This window comes from Silene latifolia, chromosome 10, assembly GCF_048544455.1.
Source record: "Silene latifolia isolate original U9 population chromosome 10, ASM4854445v1, whole genome shotgun sequence".
In the NCBI taxonomy this organism is placed as follows: domain Eukaryota; kingdom Viridiplantae; phylum Streptophyta; class Magnoliopsida; order Caryophyllales; family Caryophyllaceae; genus Silene; species Silene latifolia.
The window spans coordinates 124,237,626-124,254,182 of NC_133535.1; the positions used below are offsets into that span (position 1 = coordinate 124,237,626).

General features: G+C 37.3%; 2 protein-coding genes across 7 annotated transcripts; one reads left to right on the forward strand and one right to left on the reverse strand.

Annotated features, from left to right (window-relative positions):
• Nucleotides 1-58: 58 nt before the first annotated feature.
• On the reverse strand, nt 59-16,288 carry LOC141605896 (uncharacterized). Of its 6 annotated transcripts, none has more exons than XM_074424824.1 (8): nt 16,100-16,279; nt 3,254-3,505; nt 3,051-3,118; nt 2,443-2,515; nt 2,065-2,156; nt 1,860-1,967; nt 1,047-1,146; nt 59-378 (listed from the first exon to the last, which is right to left on the reverse strand). In XM_074424824.1, exons 2-8 carry the CDS (start codon nt 3,335-3,337, stop codon nt 202-204), a joined length of 702 nt encoding a protein of 233 aa, XP_074280925.1. In that variant the 5' UTR covers nt 3,338-3,505; nt 16,100-16,279; the 3' UTR covers nt 59-201. The 6 variants fall into 6 exon arrangements, with proteins under 6 accessions (XP_074280925.1, XP_074280924.1, XP_074280922.1 ...); XM_074424823.1 differs by having other exon boundaries at nt 3,254-3,533; XM_074424821.1 differs by having other exon boundaries at nt 3,254-3,538.
• LOC141608153 (uncharacterized) lies at nt 8,074-9,843 on the forward strand. The gene is made up of 2 exons (XM_074427513.1): nt 8,074-8,855; nt 9,195-9,843. The coding sequence occupies exons 1-2, from the start codon at nt 8,074-8,076 to the stop codon at nt 9,841-9,843; spliced, it is 1,431 nt and encodes a 476-aa protein (XP_074283614.1).
• Nucleotides 16,289-16,557: the final 269 nt, after the last annotated feature.

The window sequence follows — 16,557 nt, forward strand, 5'->3', positions numbered from 1 at the left end:
ATATCATAATCTAAAAATCGACCCCGCGCAATTTTTTGCACGGGATTAAAACTAGCTAAGAGTAAAAGGGAAGCGCTATATTTTCATGGACTCAAAAACAACATTACCAGATTATGCATCATACAAAATTTGTTCAATATTTCTACATAAATTAGTCTATACATAGTTGGCAATGTCCACCATTAGATAACAAGTGCAAGCTTAGGTGATTCTGATAAGGAGAGCTACCATCATGAACACCATCACCATGACAAGCATAGCAAGCCATGTAAAACAAGACGTCTTTGAACTTTGCGAAAACACATTTGTTGCCCGAACATTGACGTGGCTTGTGCTTGCCAAGCTGTGCTCAATTGCCTGCTCGGTCGAATCAAGTATCTGTACTCATCCAGGACGGCAATGACAAGAAACAATATAATTATTAACTGTACACACTTTAGACAGACATGTACAAAACCACATATGAGACAGTTTTATAAGTGAGACCAAACCCATCCTTATATATTCCTCATTTTATTACAGGGATTATGGTTCAGTTACCCAGATAAAAGCCGATTCATATAAATTTGTGCTTATGTTTCATCACTTAGGAAACATTATTCTGACACGACTTCAGGGATATGGCACTGCATTGTCAAAGCAACGCACCTAGACATACTGCGTCACAATATATCAACAATTCAGAAAAGTTCACAAATCACATATATCCACTTATAAACATTTAAGTTGTGACTTTGTGAATTGTGTCTAAGGGTGTAAGATGGCTGCTTCAGCATGGTTTTGAATTAAAGCATTTGAGTCATATTTTCAGAGCAAAACTTGATCCAATCATAGGTAAGATTAATCGTCTTGAAAGCTAATCAATTTGAGCCGGGAATAAATTTTAAAGCACCAAGTTTGGAATGCAAGACGATTGCCTAAAGTATAGAAGAGAAGGGGAGGTAGGTACAACTGAAAAAAGCAAAATAATCCATCGTGTATCTATCTATCAGATACAAACACTTAAAGAGGTCAAGACAGTTCCGAGGAACAACCGTTCATCATACCTTCTCAGCATTTTTCACTGAGCGATTCATCATAAGGCTATTTTCTTTTAGCTGCCGAGCCATTTGAACCATTTCATCAGTCAAGTCTTCTTGAAGCTTTCTGTAGAAAAAGTGAGGTGAGGTTTCGTGACACAATACATTGCTGAAGTACAAACAACAAATTCAATTAAGTGCTATAATTATTAAAAGAAAATTCTTACATGGCTTCTACATTTTCTTTGAAGAACATAAACGACGCAACTAATAAAACTTTCACCAAAAACTAGATCGTTATCAGAAACTAGTAACTAGTTTACTACTCTAGCTTGTGATTGAATGGAGAGCTGCTAAAGTTTCAATGCATGATTCTTCTGATTCAAAAGAGGCATGTTAGTTCAATGGTGGAACCTATTTTTCGGTTGGGATAAAGAAGGGCTGAATGGGTGAATCGAGTGGAGCTAGTTTAATCATTGCTTTGCATAGAATTTACCCCCCAAAAAAAAATCCTAAAGAATATGTGGAAACACCCCAAAGAGGAAAGTGTGAAGAACCAAACGGTTGGAGAGAGTATTACTATTACTATATAAAAATAATAGAATTTGATATTTTTCCACACAAAAATAGGACAAAATGCAATTTTCCGTCCTGGGGCAAAATTTGATAATAGAATTGGACAAAATAGGACAAAATGCAGAGACTGATGGTATAAGTTCTCAGATGTTACCCACCTTGTTTCTCCCCTCTCAATTATTGGCTAATGCAAATGGTGCATTTAGGGAAACAAAAAACACAACTTGAAGCAGACCAATAATTTATAGTTGTAAATGCAAATACCTGTGCTTATCAATATGCGAATGTGCAGCCGCATCCAATTTGACATGCTTTGAGGATTGGTCACCAATATTATTATCATGAGATTTATCTTCTACAAACGAGGATGGCCTGCATTCATCAAACTCCTCAGGTTACTTTACCTTTACCTTCAACGGACTTGACAAGCACATATAACGCCACTAAAGTTATTCATGTGCTAACTTACACAGGCCTCTTCCTTAGTCCAGGTGGGGATACTACTTTTTCCTCTTCGATATGTGTAGGGATTTCCTCAGTTGTTGTCTCTACAAAGATTTCCTACCATTGATGTACAAAGTTATCATGAAACTGAATCAATCCATCAAGACCAATCCAGAGTCACACTATAAGAGCCCTATATCTATGATAGAGATGCAAATCAACTCTGAGTTCTCCATCCACAACGATAAAAGGATAATTGAAAGATGGTAAGATAAGTGTAGAAGGACACATAGTTCCTAATCAGCGTTTGTTGGCAGTAATTAGTAGTTACTATGGTTGAACACAACAAAACCAGTGTTAACTTGGTGAATTGTAAATTAGAATGCATTAACAAAAAACTCACCACCGGTGAAGCTAATTGTGAAGCGATAGATTCTATCTTCTCAGAATAATCATTCACCTTAGCTTTTGAGACCCTACAAATAAAAACTCATACAAGAAATAATATCAGGACTCATGAGACAACAAAGCAACAAAGTCACACCAATCAGGATAAAACTCTAACAGAGCAGTACACAGTGCACAAGCTGACACGCGTACAAACTACTGGAAATACTTTCGAACAGAACAGAACCACGACACTAGAAATTTGACTGTGCTGCCCAGAAAATAATAACCGAACTAAATGTAGATGTAGTTCTAGCTATTTCACTATCTATCCCAATCCCAATTCTCTAATTCACCAACATTCATGCTAATTAACAAGAAGAAAACCCACAGCCTTTGGCAGTTGAAAAGTCTACTCTCAACAAGAGCCTACTACATAAGATGGTCATGCAGGTAAAGTGGGAAATAGAAAAGCTAGATTGCGGCATATAGCAACTGCTCCAGACAACCACACCCCTGAATTCCACATTTTCATCACATTGGGCTAAAACTATTGACACCATTTAGCATTGCATAAAAAAAATTTATAAATTGATCAAAAACTGAGAAGTAAATAGTGCACACCTGGGTAAGCCATCTAGAGTAGTCTCTTCAGTGAGCTGTTCTAACAATTCTCTAAGTGTGGCTACATACTGCATCATTGTCCTCAAGATATAAGTACCCATACAGAAGTGGCAATGATGTAATAGTATATCGACATGTTATAAGAGAAAGAGATGAGATTTGAGAGGGCGGGAATAAAGAGAAAGTTCTTCGAACTTACATACATGGATTAGTTTTGCCTGATTTTGCTGCCGAGGTGCCGATGCAAGTAGCCTTCTAAAATTTATCTCAGTTTTGCTCAGCCCCATTCCAAGACACAGTACGTATTTTATGATAGTTCACACTCCCAAATATACAACTAATATATGTATACTTGCGAAAGCACATTAAAAAGCGAGCAACCCTTCACTTTAAACTTGCGAGTTTATAGTGTTAATTCTTCCTTGCGAGGTTGAATCGTGTGTCTTGCTTAAATCCTTGCGAGGTTGAAAGCAACTTCACATACTATCCTTTTATTTCCGTTCAAATATAAAGCAGGCAATTAACAGCAATAAAACGAAGCAGTAACTGAGAATGCAATGCCAGTACTGCTATTAGTGATATGCCCTTTAGAAGGTTCGCTAATAAAACCAATTGCATTAACAAAATTCCTTATTTACATAAAACATCCCTATCTAAATATCGCTCAAATCCAACGAAACAGATTTTGATTCAGATCATAAAGCATCTATTACATCACTAAACATAACCAGCAACGGAGTCAAAAGACAAAACTACCCCAACAACTACAACTGGTAGCTCAACATTAGCTTGCACAACTTTCCAACTAACCTTCCCCTCAGCCTAGCCATGAAATCGAGGAGAAGAAATAAACTCAAGCAGAGCAGAAAGAGAAGAAAAAATGTGAATGAAACGGTAAATTTGTGAAATTCAAAGCTTTCCTGGAGGACCTTCCTCTTCATACAATGAGCTGGGGGCACATATACTGATAATGTATCATAGCATCAATACACAACTACTAAGCTTACAAAATAGAAGTCTGAAATTATTATATCTTAGAGTGCAGCAATACAACAAACTTATTGATAAAACACACACAGAGAGAGAGAGAGAGAGAGAGAGAGAGAGAGAGACAACACCTAGAAGAGAAGGAAAAAAAGACTTTTCATGGATAGGTTTCTTCCTTAAATGACCAAGTCTTTTAAGACAATAATAGACAGTGCAGTCAAATTAATCTTGGTAAAATTAAGGGTAATTTCATGAGGCACATAATCTGCTAAAATATCTAGGATTCCAGAATTCATGTGCCACACCAAAGAGGCCAAGAAAACGAACTCGGCAGCATTAGAAGGCATCGTCGAATAGTCAAAGGGAAAATTTACAGGCTGCATATTAGTAACCTTGTCAGCCACGTCAGTCAGGGCCGCCGTGCTCTTATACCTCACCGGAAGCCCACGCACGTGACTCCCCTCGCCTCCACTCACATGATCTGCTAAACCCAAAATCTTGCTCAATGAGATGTTCCAAGGATGCCAGAGGAGGTTGCTGGCGTGGTGGTGGACAAGTAGTGTGGGATTACTAACCGTGCAGCTCGCGTTGTGCTTCGTGCTAGAATCATGTTAACCTAACAAAATTTCTGCAATTATTTACTCCTACTTTTTATCTTTTGTGTAAAAATGTGGGATGCTAATCTGATGCAAGCCAAGAACCTGCAGCAATGAGCATCAGTACTGGAAAGGATGGCGCCAAACTGTCACATTTAAATATGGAGGAAAATAACAATAAGAAGGTAAAAGGAGGGGCCCAGGAGGATGAGCATATGGATAATCACATGAAAGTGCTGAGTCATGAAGGATTAGTCACCAAGGAAGCTCTAATGACATCTATGGGAGGGAATGAATCCGTTGGAATTGCACATGGAATTAGTACTACATGAATTTGGCAGTTTGTGGAGCTGGCAACTCAGAATAATTAGAAGGCCTTGTTTAGTTGGTTAATTTACTTATTCCCCAAGTATTTCCTTCCTATAAATAGTTAAGTGTAATGAAGCAAGATTATGAATGAAATTTACATCATTTTCCTTCCTTAATCCTCGGTCACTTTTTGGTAAGAAGTCAGGCAACTTTTCTATAATTACAGTTGCTCCATTTCTTATTCTAGCTAAGCCTATCAATTCTGTGAAATTGAACAGCTTTATTCTTATTTGTAGAAATCTAACATCATCAAATTTATTTCTTTGCAGCAATCCTAACTATCATAAATAACCATATCATTTGGCTATCAGAGCTTAGATCCTCCACACTTGTGCATACTACAATCCCAAAATTAGAGAAAACTTGAGAAAAACCCCCAAGAAAAACACAAAAATATTCAACTCTTCATTTTTCCTTTATACCAAAAATACAAAAAGAAAAAACACCATGGAAGATCAAGAACTTCACGCAGATGTCCAACAGTTGAAGGAGCAAGTGGCAACCTTGGTACAAACTCTATCAACTCTATCCTTACAACCAGGAGGAAGGAATTTCACTGACATGAGTACCATGGTAAGATCACCTACCATAAAGTTCCCTACTTTTGATGGTACTGAAATAGAAGATATTGGTTATTAAGGCTAGATTTGGGAATGAATATGAGGACCCTATGTCTGAATTACTAGTGTTCAAACAATCTGGACCTGTGCAGTCCTATCATGATGCTTTTGACATACTATTAAGCAAACTTAACCTTCAACCTGATTATGCTTTAAGTTGTTTTGTAACTGGACTCAAGGGTAACATAGCTGCGATGGTGAGGTTGCTAAAACCCAAAACAATACCAGAAGCATACGGTCTAGCAAAGTTACAGGAGACAGCACTTTCATTGCAGTCTACAACCAGCTACAAGAACCCGACTCCCCACAATAACATCAAACCACCCCTGTTACCTTCACCAAAAAATACCCCTTCACAAAAAACACCATTTACCCCTTACAAAAAGTCACCTTTTTCCCCTTCACAAAAATTACCCGTTCCAAAGTACAGACCTTTTAATGCTGAGATGGAAGAAAAGAAATCCAAAGGCCTGTGTTTTTATTGTGATGAGAAGTTCACTCCTCAACATGTGTGTAAAAACAAAAGGCAACTCTTTGTATTAGAAGAAGACTTCGAGGAAGATCAGGATGAAGGAGACGGGGAGCCAGAAGAAGAGGTGGAGGAGCCTCAAATTGCTCAAATATCCAATCATGCTTTGGCAGGAAAATCTCACTGTCAAACAATGAGGATTCCTGGTCAAATAGGGAAGAGAACCTTGAGTATACTGGTGGATAGTGGGAGTTCACATAACTTCCTTGATGCTAGCATGGCTAGGAGGCTAGGACTAAGAATGGAAGCAATTCCAAGCTTCAATATTTCTGTTGCAAATGGTGGCAAATTAATGTGTTCTCATGCAATTCATAGCCTTAAATGGAGAATTAGGAATACCGAATTTTGGGCAGACTTTTATGTCATTCCTTTGGGAAGTTGTGATACAGTTTTGGGAATACAGTGGCTTGAGACCCTTGGACCTATTACATGGGATTTCAAGCAATTAACCATGGAGTTTAAATTTGAGGGGAGGAAACATGTCTTAAAGGGATCCCAGCCAGCTGCCATGAAATTACAGAAACAGATGGGGAAGGATTTGGAGACTGCAGCTCAGTTAGCTTTGGTGCAACCAAATACACCCACAGTTGAATTTTTCTCATTACAGTTGGCACATGGGGATAGTACCCAGGAAATCCAGGCCTTGATACAACAGTTCTCACAAGTCTTTGAGGAGCCTAAGGGTCTACCACCATTAAGAGAGGGGCATGACCATAGGATAATGCTGAAAAATGGAGCAGAACCTGTGAATATCAGGCCTTACCGGTTCCCCATGGTACATGGTACAGAAGGATGTCATTGAGTCTCTGACCAAGGAGCTCATGGAGAATGGAGTCATAAGGTACAGCACTAGTCCCTATGCCTCACCGGTGGTGTTGGTAAAGAAGAAGGACGGGTCATGGAGGATGTGTGTAGACTATAGGGCCCTTAACAAAAACACAGTTAAGGACAAATTCCCTATTCCATTAATTGACGAGCTCTTGGATGAGTTACATGGATCTCAATTCTATTCCAAAATAGATCTCAGGGCTGGTTTTCATCAGATTAGGATGACCCCTGAAGATGTTTATAAGACTGTCGTTAAGACTCACAATGGGCATTACGAGTACTTAGTCATGCCATTTGGCCTAACCAATGCCCCATCCACCTTCCAAAGCTTAATGAACAAGGTTTTTGAGCCCTACTTGAGGAAATTTGTTCTAGTATTTTTTGACGATATCCTCATCTATAGTCCAGGATGGAAGGAGCACCTCAAGCATCTACAATTGGTCCTTGAACTTATGAAGGCAAACACTTTGTATGCCAAGGCCAGCAAGTGTTGCTTTGGGGCTGAAAGATTGGAGTACCTTGGGCATATTATAACCAAAGAAGGAGTCGCCACAGACCCTGCAAAAATCGCTACAGTAAGGGAATGGCCAACTCCTACGAGTGTTAAGAAACTAAGAGGCTTTTTGGGACTCACCAGATACTACATAAGGTTTTTAAGGGGGTATGGCCTTATTAGTAAGCCTCTAACCAACTTACTAAAGAAGGATGCATTTTTATGGAGTGAGGAAGCTGAACTGGCGTTTGAAAAATTGAAGGAAGCCATGACTTCAGCACCAGTATTGGCCATGCCTAACTTTTCTAAACCCTTTGTCATAGAAACAGATGCCTCTGGAGAAGGAATTGGGGCAGTGCTTAAGCAAGATAACCATCCCATAGCATATATCAGCAAATCCTTGTCGTTAAGCATCAAGCCATGTCCATTTATGAAAAAGAGTTACTTGCCATTATACATGCTGTCACTAAGTGGAGTTAGTACTTGGTAGAGAGGAAATTTATAATTAAAACTGATCACCAAAGCCTCAAGTACTTGTTGGATCAAAGAATAACAAACTCCTTACAACAGAAATGGCTGGCGAAGTTATTAGGCTATGATTATGAGATATTATACAAGAAGGGAAAGGAAAACACTGTGGCTGATGCCTTGTCCAGGATCACTACAAATTAGTACAATCAGTACCAATTTGTTTGAAATGCTGCAACAATCTTGGAAGGAAGATCCACACCTGGTGAGCTTAATTGCTGATTTAATGAGAGATCCCAATTCCCACAAACATTATACTTGGGTTAAGGGACAGTTGAAGAGGAAGGGGAAATTAGTAGTTGGGAATCATGACCAGCTACCAACTCTAATTATTTCCTTGATGCATGATAATCTACAGGCTGGCCATTCAGGGATTGAGGCTACATGCCAAAGGATTAGGCAAAGGTTCTACTGGAAGGGAATGAAGAAGGATGTGCAAGGCTATATACATAACTGCCACACTTGCCAGCAATGTAAATATGACGCTGCAGCCTACCCTGACAAGTTGCAGCCTTTGCCTATCCCTAATGCCCTATGGACTGAGGTGAGCATGGATTTTATTGATGGGCTGCCAAAATCCATGGGGAACGATTCAATACTGGTAGTGGTGGATAGGTTATCTAAGTCAACTCACTTTATACCACTCAAGCACCCATATTCAGCTGCAATAGTGGCTCAGGCATACTTTGATTTTGTCTACAAGTTACATGGGATGCCCCAAAGCATAGTGTCTAACAGAGATACCATTTTCCTGAGTAATTTTTGGCAAGAACTCTTTGCTGTTCAAGGAGTGAACCTTAGCATGTCCACTGCATACCACCCTCAATCAGATGGGCAGACTGAGGTGATTAACAGGTGCCTTGAAACCTATTTGAGATGTTTCTGCCATGAAACCCCAACAGATTGGTGTAAATGGGCTGCAACTGGTACAACACATCATATCATACAAGTCTGAAAACGTCTCCCTATGAGGTTTTGTATGGCCAACCCCCACCCATACACATCCCATACTTGCCAGGAGACAGCAAAGTCGAAGCTGTAGAGAGATGTCTAATTAACAGAGAGGAAGCATTACAGACTATTAAATTGAATTTGGCAAGGGCACAGAATAGAATGAGGCAATTAGCTGATAAGAAGAGGAGTGAGAGAATTTGAGCCAGGGAATTTTGTATACTTAAAGTTACAGCCCCACAGGCAAGTATCAATTTCCCATAGAAGTAATCAAAAGCTGGCCAGAAAGTACTATGGTCCATATAAAATTCTGAGTAAGGTTGGTGCAGTAGCCTATAAGCTTGAACTACCTCCTAAGGCAAGAATCCATCATACCTTCCATGTGTCCTTATTGAAGAGGTGTTATGGGTCTGTTCCTGAAGAACCCAGCTTTCCAATTGAACCAATTGAACCAGGTGCATTAAAGGAGCCAGAGCTGATCCTAGCTAAGAAAACTGTTCAAAGAGGAAGGGTCTCAGCTACTAAGGTGCTTGTTAAGTGGAGTGACTCTGAAATAGAGGATACCACCTGGGAGTTCCTATATGACTTACTGCAAACCTATCCTAAATTTAATCCTTGGGAACAAGGATCTTTAGAAGGGAGGGGTAATGATGCAAGCCAAGAACCTGCAGCAATGAGCATCAGTACTGGAAAGGATGGCGCCAAACTGTCACATTTAAATATGGAGGGAAATAACTGTAAGAAGGTAAAAGGAGGGGCCCAGGAGGATGAGCATATGGATAATCACATGAAAGTGCTGAGTCATGAAGGATTAGTCACCAAGGAAGCTCTAATGACATCTATGGGAGGGAATGAATCCGTTGGAATTGCACATGAAATTAGTACTACATGAATTTGGCAGTTTGTGGAGCTGGCAACTCAGAATAATTAGAAGGCCTTATTTAGTTGGTTAATTTACTTATTCCCCAAGTATTTCCTTCCTATAAATAGTTAAGTGTAATGAAGCAAGATTATGAATGCAATTTACATCATTTTCCTTCCTTAATCCTCTGTCACTTTTTGGTAAGAAGTCAGGCAACTTTTCTATATTTACAGTTGCTCCATTTCTTATTCTAGCTAAGCCTATCAATTCTGTGAAATTGAACAGCTTTATTCTTATTTGCAGAAATCTAACATCATCAAATTTATTTCTTTGCAGCAATCCTAACTATCATAAATAACCATATCATTTGGCTATCAGAGTACGCCTTGCCAAATTGACCAAAGGGTGCAAATTCATCTGTGCATAGCCCTAGTCGTACATTTCTAGGTTCGCTTGCAAAATCCGGGTGTAGTGCATCAAAATGCTTCCAAGACTCGGCGTCACTGGGGTGAGCCAGTGTACCACTTAGAGGTGGCAATCGGGTGGGTCGAGTCGGATTCGAGTCGAGTTATTTCAGGTTCGGGTTACTGTGATGTCGGATTGATTCGAGTCGTGAACATTTTTGGGTCGGATCGGATCTGGTCGGATTATTTCGGGTTATGACTGACCTCGGGTATCGGGTCGAAATGTGGAACACTTGTCAGGTGACGGTTCGTTATGGATCGGGTCAGTTCGGCTAGAAATCATGTAGCGGTTCATTTCGGGTCAAAAAAAATAAATACTAACTCTTATCGGGTAGACCAGACAAAATCGACCCGACCCAAACCCGACCTGAATAACCCGGATCTAGAACTCGACTTCCAACTCGAGGTCTTGATTGACTTGTTTGCCAGGTCTAAATTAACGGGTCTTAATTTGTCAATTTTTAGGTCGTTCTTTAATATTATACGATAGTGTACATAGTTTTTTAAAAAATATATAAGATATTATTTTCAAATTTTTAATTTAAGACTATTTAGCATTGGTGGATTGATTATGAATTTATAAACTAAGTATCTTATTTATATAATATTGAATGAGAGGGTATGGGAATTATATTTTGACTTGATTGTGAATTCAAGTTCAAAATCAATCGAAGTTGAATTCACGTAAATTTGAATGAAACTAACTATAGTTAACCGAACTCGATTTGACCTGAACCTGAAAATGTAGCTTATAAGTAAATTAAATTTATTTAAGTTAAATTTTAAGAATTAAATTAAGTTAAGTTAAGCTGAATTATCTTAGGTTAATTAAGTTTGTTATCTTAATTTAATTGAAGTAAAGTTTTAAGTTTAAGTTAAGTCCAAGTTAAATTACGTTTAGCTAAGTTAAATGCAAATTTAGATTTACTTAAGTTAAGTTCAATTTAGCTCAATTAAACTCAGTTTAATTTAGCTCAATCAAGTTCAATACTATTCAGTCCAACTACATTTAGTTTAGTTTAGCTCAATTAAGTTCTGTACAACTACAATCAATTCAATTTAGCTCAATATATCTCAATTAAGTTCACTTTAGTTACAATCAGCTCAATTTGATTCGATTTAGCTCAATCAAGTTCAACCCCGTTTAACTTAGCTCAATCAAGTTCAATTCAATTCAATCCACCTACATTTAGTTCAATTTAGCTCAATTATGTTCAGTTCAGTTACAATCAGTTCAATTTAGCTCGATTTAGCTCAATTAAATTTAGTTGAACTACAATTAGTTCAATGCACCTCGATTTAGCTCAATTAAGTTTAGCTCAGTTTAATTTAACTCAATCAAGTTCAATTCTATTTAGTCCACCTACATTTAGTTCAGTTTAACTCAATTAAGTTTAGTTTAGTTACAATGAGTTCAATTTAGCTCAATTATGTTCGATTCAATTTCGTCCAACTTCTTTTGGTTCAGTTTTGTTCTATTAAGTTCAGTAAAGTTTAGCTCAGCTCGTATTCGTTTCGGTCTAAAAGAGTAAGACTGTAGTCAAATAAACTTTAATATATACCAATATTAAATAAATTTGTATAAAACCGTCTTACTCAAATATCTGTGATTGTCGATCACCCAATGTTCTAGCTAAAAAAGTGGAAAATATAAGAAATAGTATTAATTAAGTCACTAATCACCCACTTAGGCCACATTCTCCATTTTCTATTTATGCAAAATGGTTCTAAGAGTTGTGGATAAGTGGCTTTTTCCCACAATTCCACAAACACACGTTAGACTACAAATTAGGAAAATGCAAATTAAATAGTTATGTCTTTTGGTATAACATTATTACATTAATCTCTCACATCCAACAAAAATAAAGTATTTAAATATGCACAATTAAAATTGAATAATAAATTTAGTCAAAATCATAGATCTAAGAGTTAAAATAAACTAAATGTTAACACTAGTAAAGTTCGAGTCGACTCGTATATTTTAGACACATTCACATGACAAACGATAAAAACAAATTACACCACAAAACTCTTAATTTAGAAATTTAACGTTAGTAGTCGTCTTAGACATAGACTTATTCGGGTTTGTAACGGTTAGTCGAGTCTTACTCGGGTCGGGTTTTTTCCGTGTCGGATTTAGTCGGCTTCGGTGTCATGAGGTCCGGGTTATATCGGTTATCGGATGTTATTAAGAATCGGGTTATGTCAGATCGGACTGGGTCGGTTTCAGGTGTTGTGATTTTTTTGTATTTTCGGGTGCCAGGCGGGTTCGATCTCGGGTGAGTCGGATCGGTTTTGTCTAGTCGGATCGGGTTTTGCCAGCTCTAGGACTACCACTTGCACGGGGATTCTCTGCGTGCCATCTCATTTCCTTGGCTATATGCTTTGTCGCATAAATCTTTTGTAGTCTATGTGTGATTGGGAAATAATTTAAAACTTTATGTGCAACTTGTTTACCCTTTGAATTTGTCTTGGGTTTGTATCTATCTTGCCCACATTTTTTACATTTAACAAGATGCTTGTCTTCCTCCCAAAAAAGCATACACCCATAAGAACAAACATCAATTTTCTCATGGGGAAGTTCAAGGGCTTTTAGCAATTTTTTGGTTTCATAGAAGTTTGTGGCCATAAGATTATTCTTTGGAAGGATATCACTGACGAAACTAATGAAACTATCAACACATTTATGAGGCAAGTTGAATTCACATTTCAAACTTAACAATCTAGAAGCAGCTTGTAATACAGACACATCGCTCCCCTCACACACACGCTCTTCTGCTTTCTTTAACATTTCAAAGAAAGCTTGTACTTCAGGATTTGGAGTTTCGTCTACTTCTATAGCATTAAGGGCCTCCTCCCTTATAGTGTCCACTCTATCACGTAATGCATCATTTACCATATCTTGATAAGGGTTCGTAGGAATATCAGGTTCATCAATTGGAAAATCCTCCCCGTGACACACCCAATTATAATAGTTAACACAGAACCCTTTCTTAAGCAAGTGTGATTTAACTTGAGCCTCATTTAAAAACTTTGTGTTGTTGCACATGGCGCATGGACACCTCATTTTCCCGTTATTCCTTTGAGAAGAATCTTGTTCTTTAGCATGACTAATAAATTCTCTAACACCATTAGCATACTCAATTCTAAGTCTTTTATTAACATCGAGCCTCTCATACATCCATTCTCGCCCTTGCCTCTTCATTACAAATCTAAGCAATAATATAATCAACAAATGTCAAAGCAACAAATAAATAACATACTTTAATAAATAATTAGTATAATAGAATTGCGATTACAGCCTTCATCTTCTAATAGAACACCATTATTTTTTTTAACCTGAGATAGCCGGTTAAGTGCATTTAAAGGTCCCACTTTTGCTTCTTTTGTTTTTTACTTCATCTTCGTCCTCCTCTATTTGTGTTCCTGAAATCTTCCCTCTTTCTCCTCTCTCCTTAAATTTTTTTCCATCATTATTTACACTCTTAATTAAAATTTCCTCCATTATCTTCTAATTATCTTTCATTACAATCAAAAAGGGGGGAAATGAGTAAAGGAGCAGCAACAAAGGGTGGAAAGAAGAAAGGTGCAACCTTTACAATTGATTACAAAAAATAAATTGAAAATAAGATCATGGATATTAGAAAAAAAAAAAACAGTTGTAAAAAACCCTCATTTTCCCTATTCCCAAACCCAGGCCAAGACGCAAACACAATGCTAAATAAAACTGTGAAAATGTGATAAAAATGGCAAGATTAATTAGTAAACCCAGGTCAATACCCAAACCCAATGCTCAGTCACCTCTCATCAGTACCTCCGACCAACGGCGGCATAACCAGGCCGCGTTCTTGTTGCCTCTAGCCTCTGACCCCCAATTTCGACAACAAAAACCAACTCAATCAGTTTAATGAGTCAACAACAACCACCCTTGAACAACTCCTCGCCTAAACCCAACCACAACCATACTTCTCATCGATACCAATGTATCATCTCCTACCACCATAACATAGTAAGTATGATCCACTCTGAAAAGTATGCCTCCACCAGTAATCCAGAATCAGCAGTAGTAGACCGAAAGATTCAGGGTCCGAAATTCTAGGTGAATACATACATGGACTGTTAGCCTCGACTCTATTAACTGAGAAAGAATTTGGTTCTTGGGTCTCTAAAGTTGGGTTTGCTTCTACGCAAATGAAGTGGCAACGCCAGCATGAAGAATCAAATACCATTAATTATGAGGCCCCATGTTAACAACTCCCAATGTCCTATTATTGAAGCTTCACCAGCCATTAGTGGCGTATCTAGGATTTTAATGGTGGGGGTGCGGAAATTCATTACCCAAAAGATGTCAAATTAGTAGTGAAATTTTGGTGTTCCGCTAAAACTTAAAAACTATGACGACTTAATTAGAATAATGTTAATATTATTATTATTATTATTATTATTATTATTATTATTATTATTATTATTGCTTTTGGATGTAGTAATAAAACTAGTATTTTGATAATGATATTCCATAACTATGATTGAGGAAGAAAACAGAATGAAATCAATTTTTATAAGGATTGATCACATAGTATAAAACATATAGGTAGACAATGTAGTACTCTGTAGTAGTTAAGAGTAACTGAGTAAGGCACTATAAAACCACCAAGTTAGTTGCAGATTTACAATTTTGGCAACGGAGTTCAAGTTTACACAGGGAAAAAAAGAGCTTGAATGTATACTTACTTTACTATAAATTTGACAATTAAAATTTGTATACTTTTATGTTGGAGCTAATCTGTTTAGTTAATAACTATTTGACATAACAAGCGACCCTTTAACCATCAACTATAATGGTGCTCCAAACATACTTCAAAGACCGTTTTACAAAAGACTTAATAACGAAAGAGTTTGATATAATTTATAATTGAGAACAATGAATTTCAAAAGTTTATAATTCAATAGTTATAAAGTATTAAAGTATAAGCAGTTATGTTTCTTAGTATGAAGAGAAGCATTCCTCAAAGGACACAGCTGACAAAACGCAATGGCTTCGCTGTGTCATGTCTCGGGTCATACGTCGACTTTATCTTCTTTTGTCTACAACTTATTCAGAAGTAGCAGTTGGAATTTGTAAATGCAAAATTGTTTGTTTTGGAGAATATATGAGTTAGTCGAAGACCACAACTAGTTACTAATCATTCAAGACTAATTCCGTAACTTGCGGAAAGAACTTAAACAACTAGTTACTGATGAAGTTTAATTGGCAAGTAAATGACCCCATTCTAGGAATGTCATTGCTAGAAAAAGTCAGCTTGGCATCGAAGTAGAAACTGAATTGGAGCCTATGCAAAAGACACTACCAACCACTGATGCGAGCTATCCATAGACGCGCGAAGATGAGAATGCTAGTAACTAACGCAACAGGTAGAATAACGGAAACCATAAAACTTACAATACCCTTGTTTGATGCAAATGATAGGTTTGATTCAACAAGATATATCAATTAGACTAGCATAACATCATAATTTTCCTACTTTTGACTAACATAACATTTTAATGTATTCCCTCAAACGAAAAGGAAAACAGAAAAGAAAAACCATTAGTAGGCATCGAAGTAGAAACTATATAAATAATTGATTGAGATTAGGGGTGATAATTAAAATTAATGGATGAAAACCCAAACAAGTTTATAAGCAACTAAAAACGAGCAACTTTTGTCTAAAAAAAAAACTAAAAACGAGCAGTAACATGACAATAGACAAATGAATGGTGGGATGGATTTGGGGGAAATAGAAAGGGAAAACCCGGGAAGGAAAACAGAAAAGAAGAAGTACCGTGGTAGACGACAGCGGAGGATGACCGAAGGCGGAGGGCGCAGCGGTTGATGACGGTGGAGGAGAAAGTGAATTCCGTCGATTGATTTGGGGTTTATTTGGGAGAACGTATTTGGGTATTTGAGATTGATTTGGGGGTGGATGATTTAGGGGGTGGATGGGGTTTTATTTTATTTGTGCGACGGACTAAGTCATTTTGCCATGGATAGTGTAATTTACATTTTAATATTTTATTATTAGTTAGATGGTCGCAATCTCAAAAAATAAAAAAAATTAAGCAAATCATTAGAGCAGTTTAATCAATAAGTGGATTATACATCTGATGTAGTACATTAGATGGTATAGTTTTTTAGCATTAAGATAAAGTTTTTGAGTTTTAATCTAAAATTTTTTAGTCTTATTTTAAAGTTTTTGAGTTTATTCATTTAAACTTTAATCTCAAAAAGTTACATTATAAC

What these genes read in the sequence shown, in the direction of transcription:
- LOC141608153 (XM_074427513.1), top strand. Translation starts at nt 8,074, where the DNA reads ATGAGATATTATACAAGAAGGGAAAGGAAAACACTGTGGCTGATGCCT. An exon ending in CAGACTGAGGTGATTAACAG is followed by an intron (nt 8,856 to 9,194) that starts GTGCCTTGAAAC and finishes ACAGCCCCACAG; the next exon opens with GCAAGTATCAATTTCCCATA.
- LOC141605896 (XM_074424820.1), bottom strand. Translation starts at nt 13,482, where the DNA reads ATGAAGAGGCAAGGGCGAGAATGGATGTATGAGAGGCTCGATGTTAAT.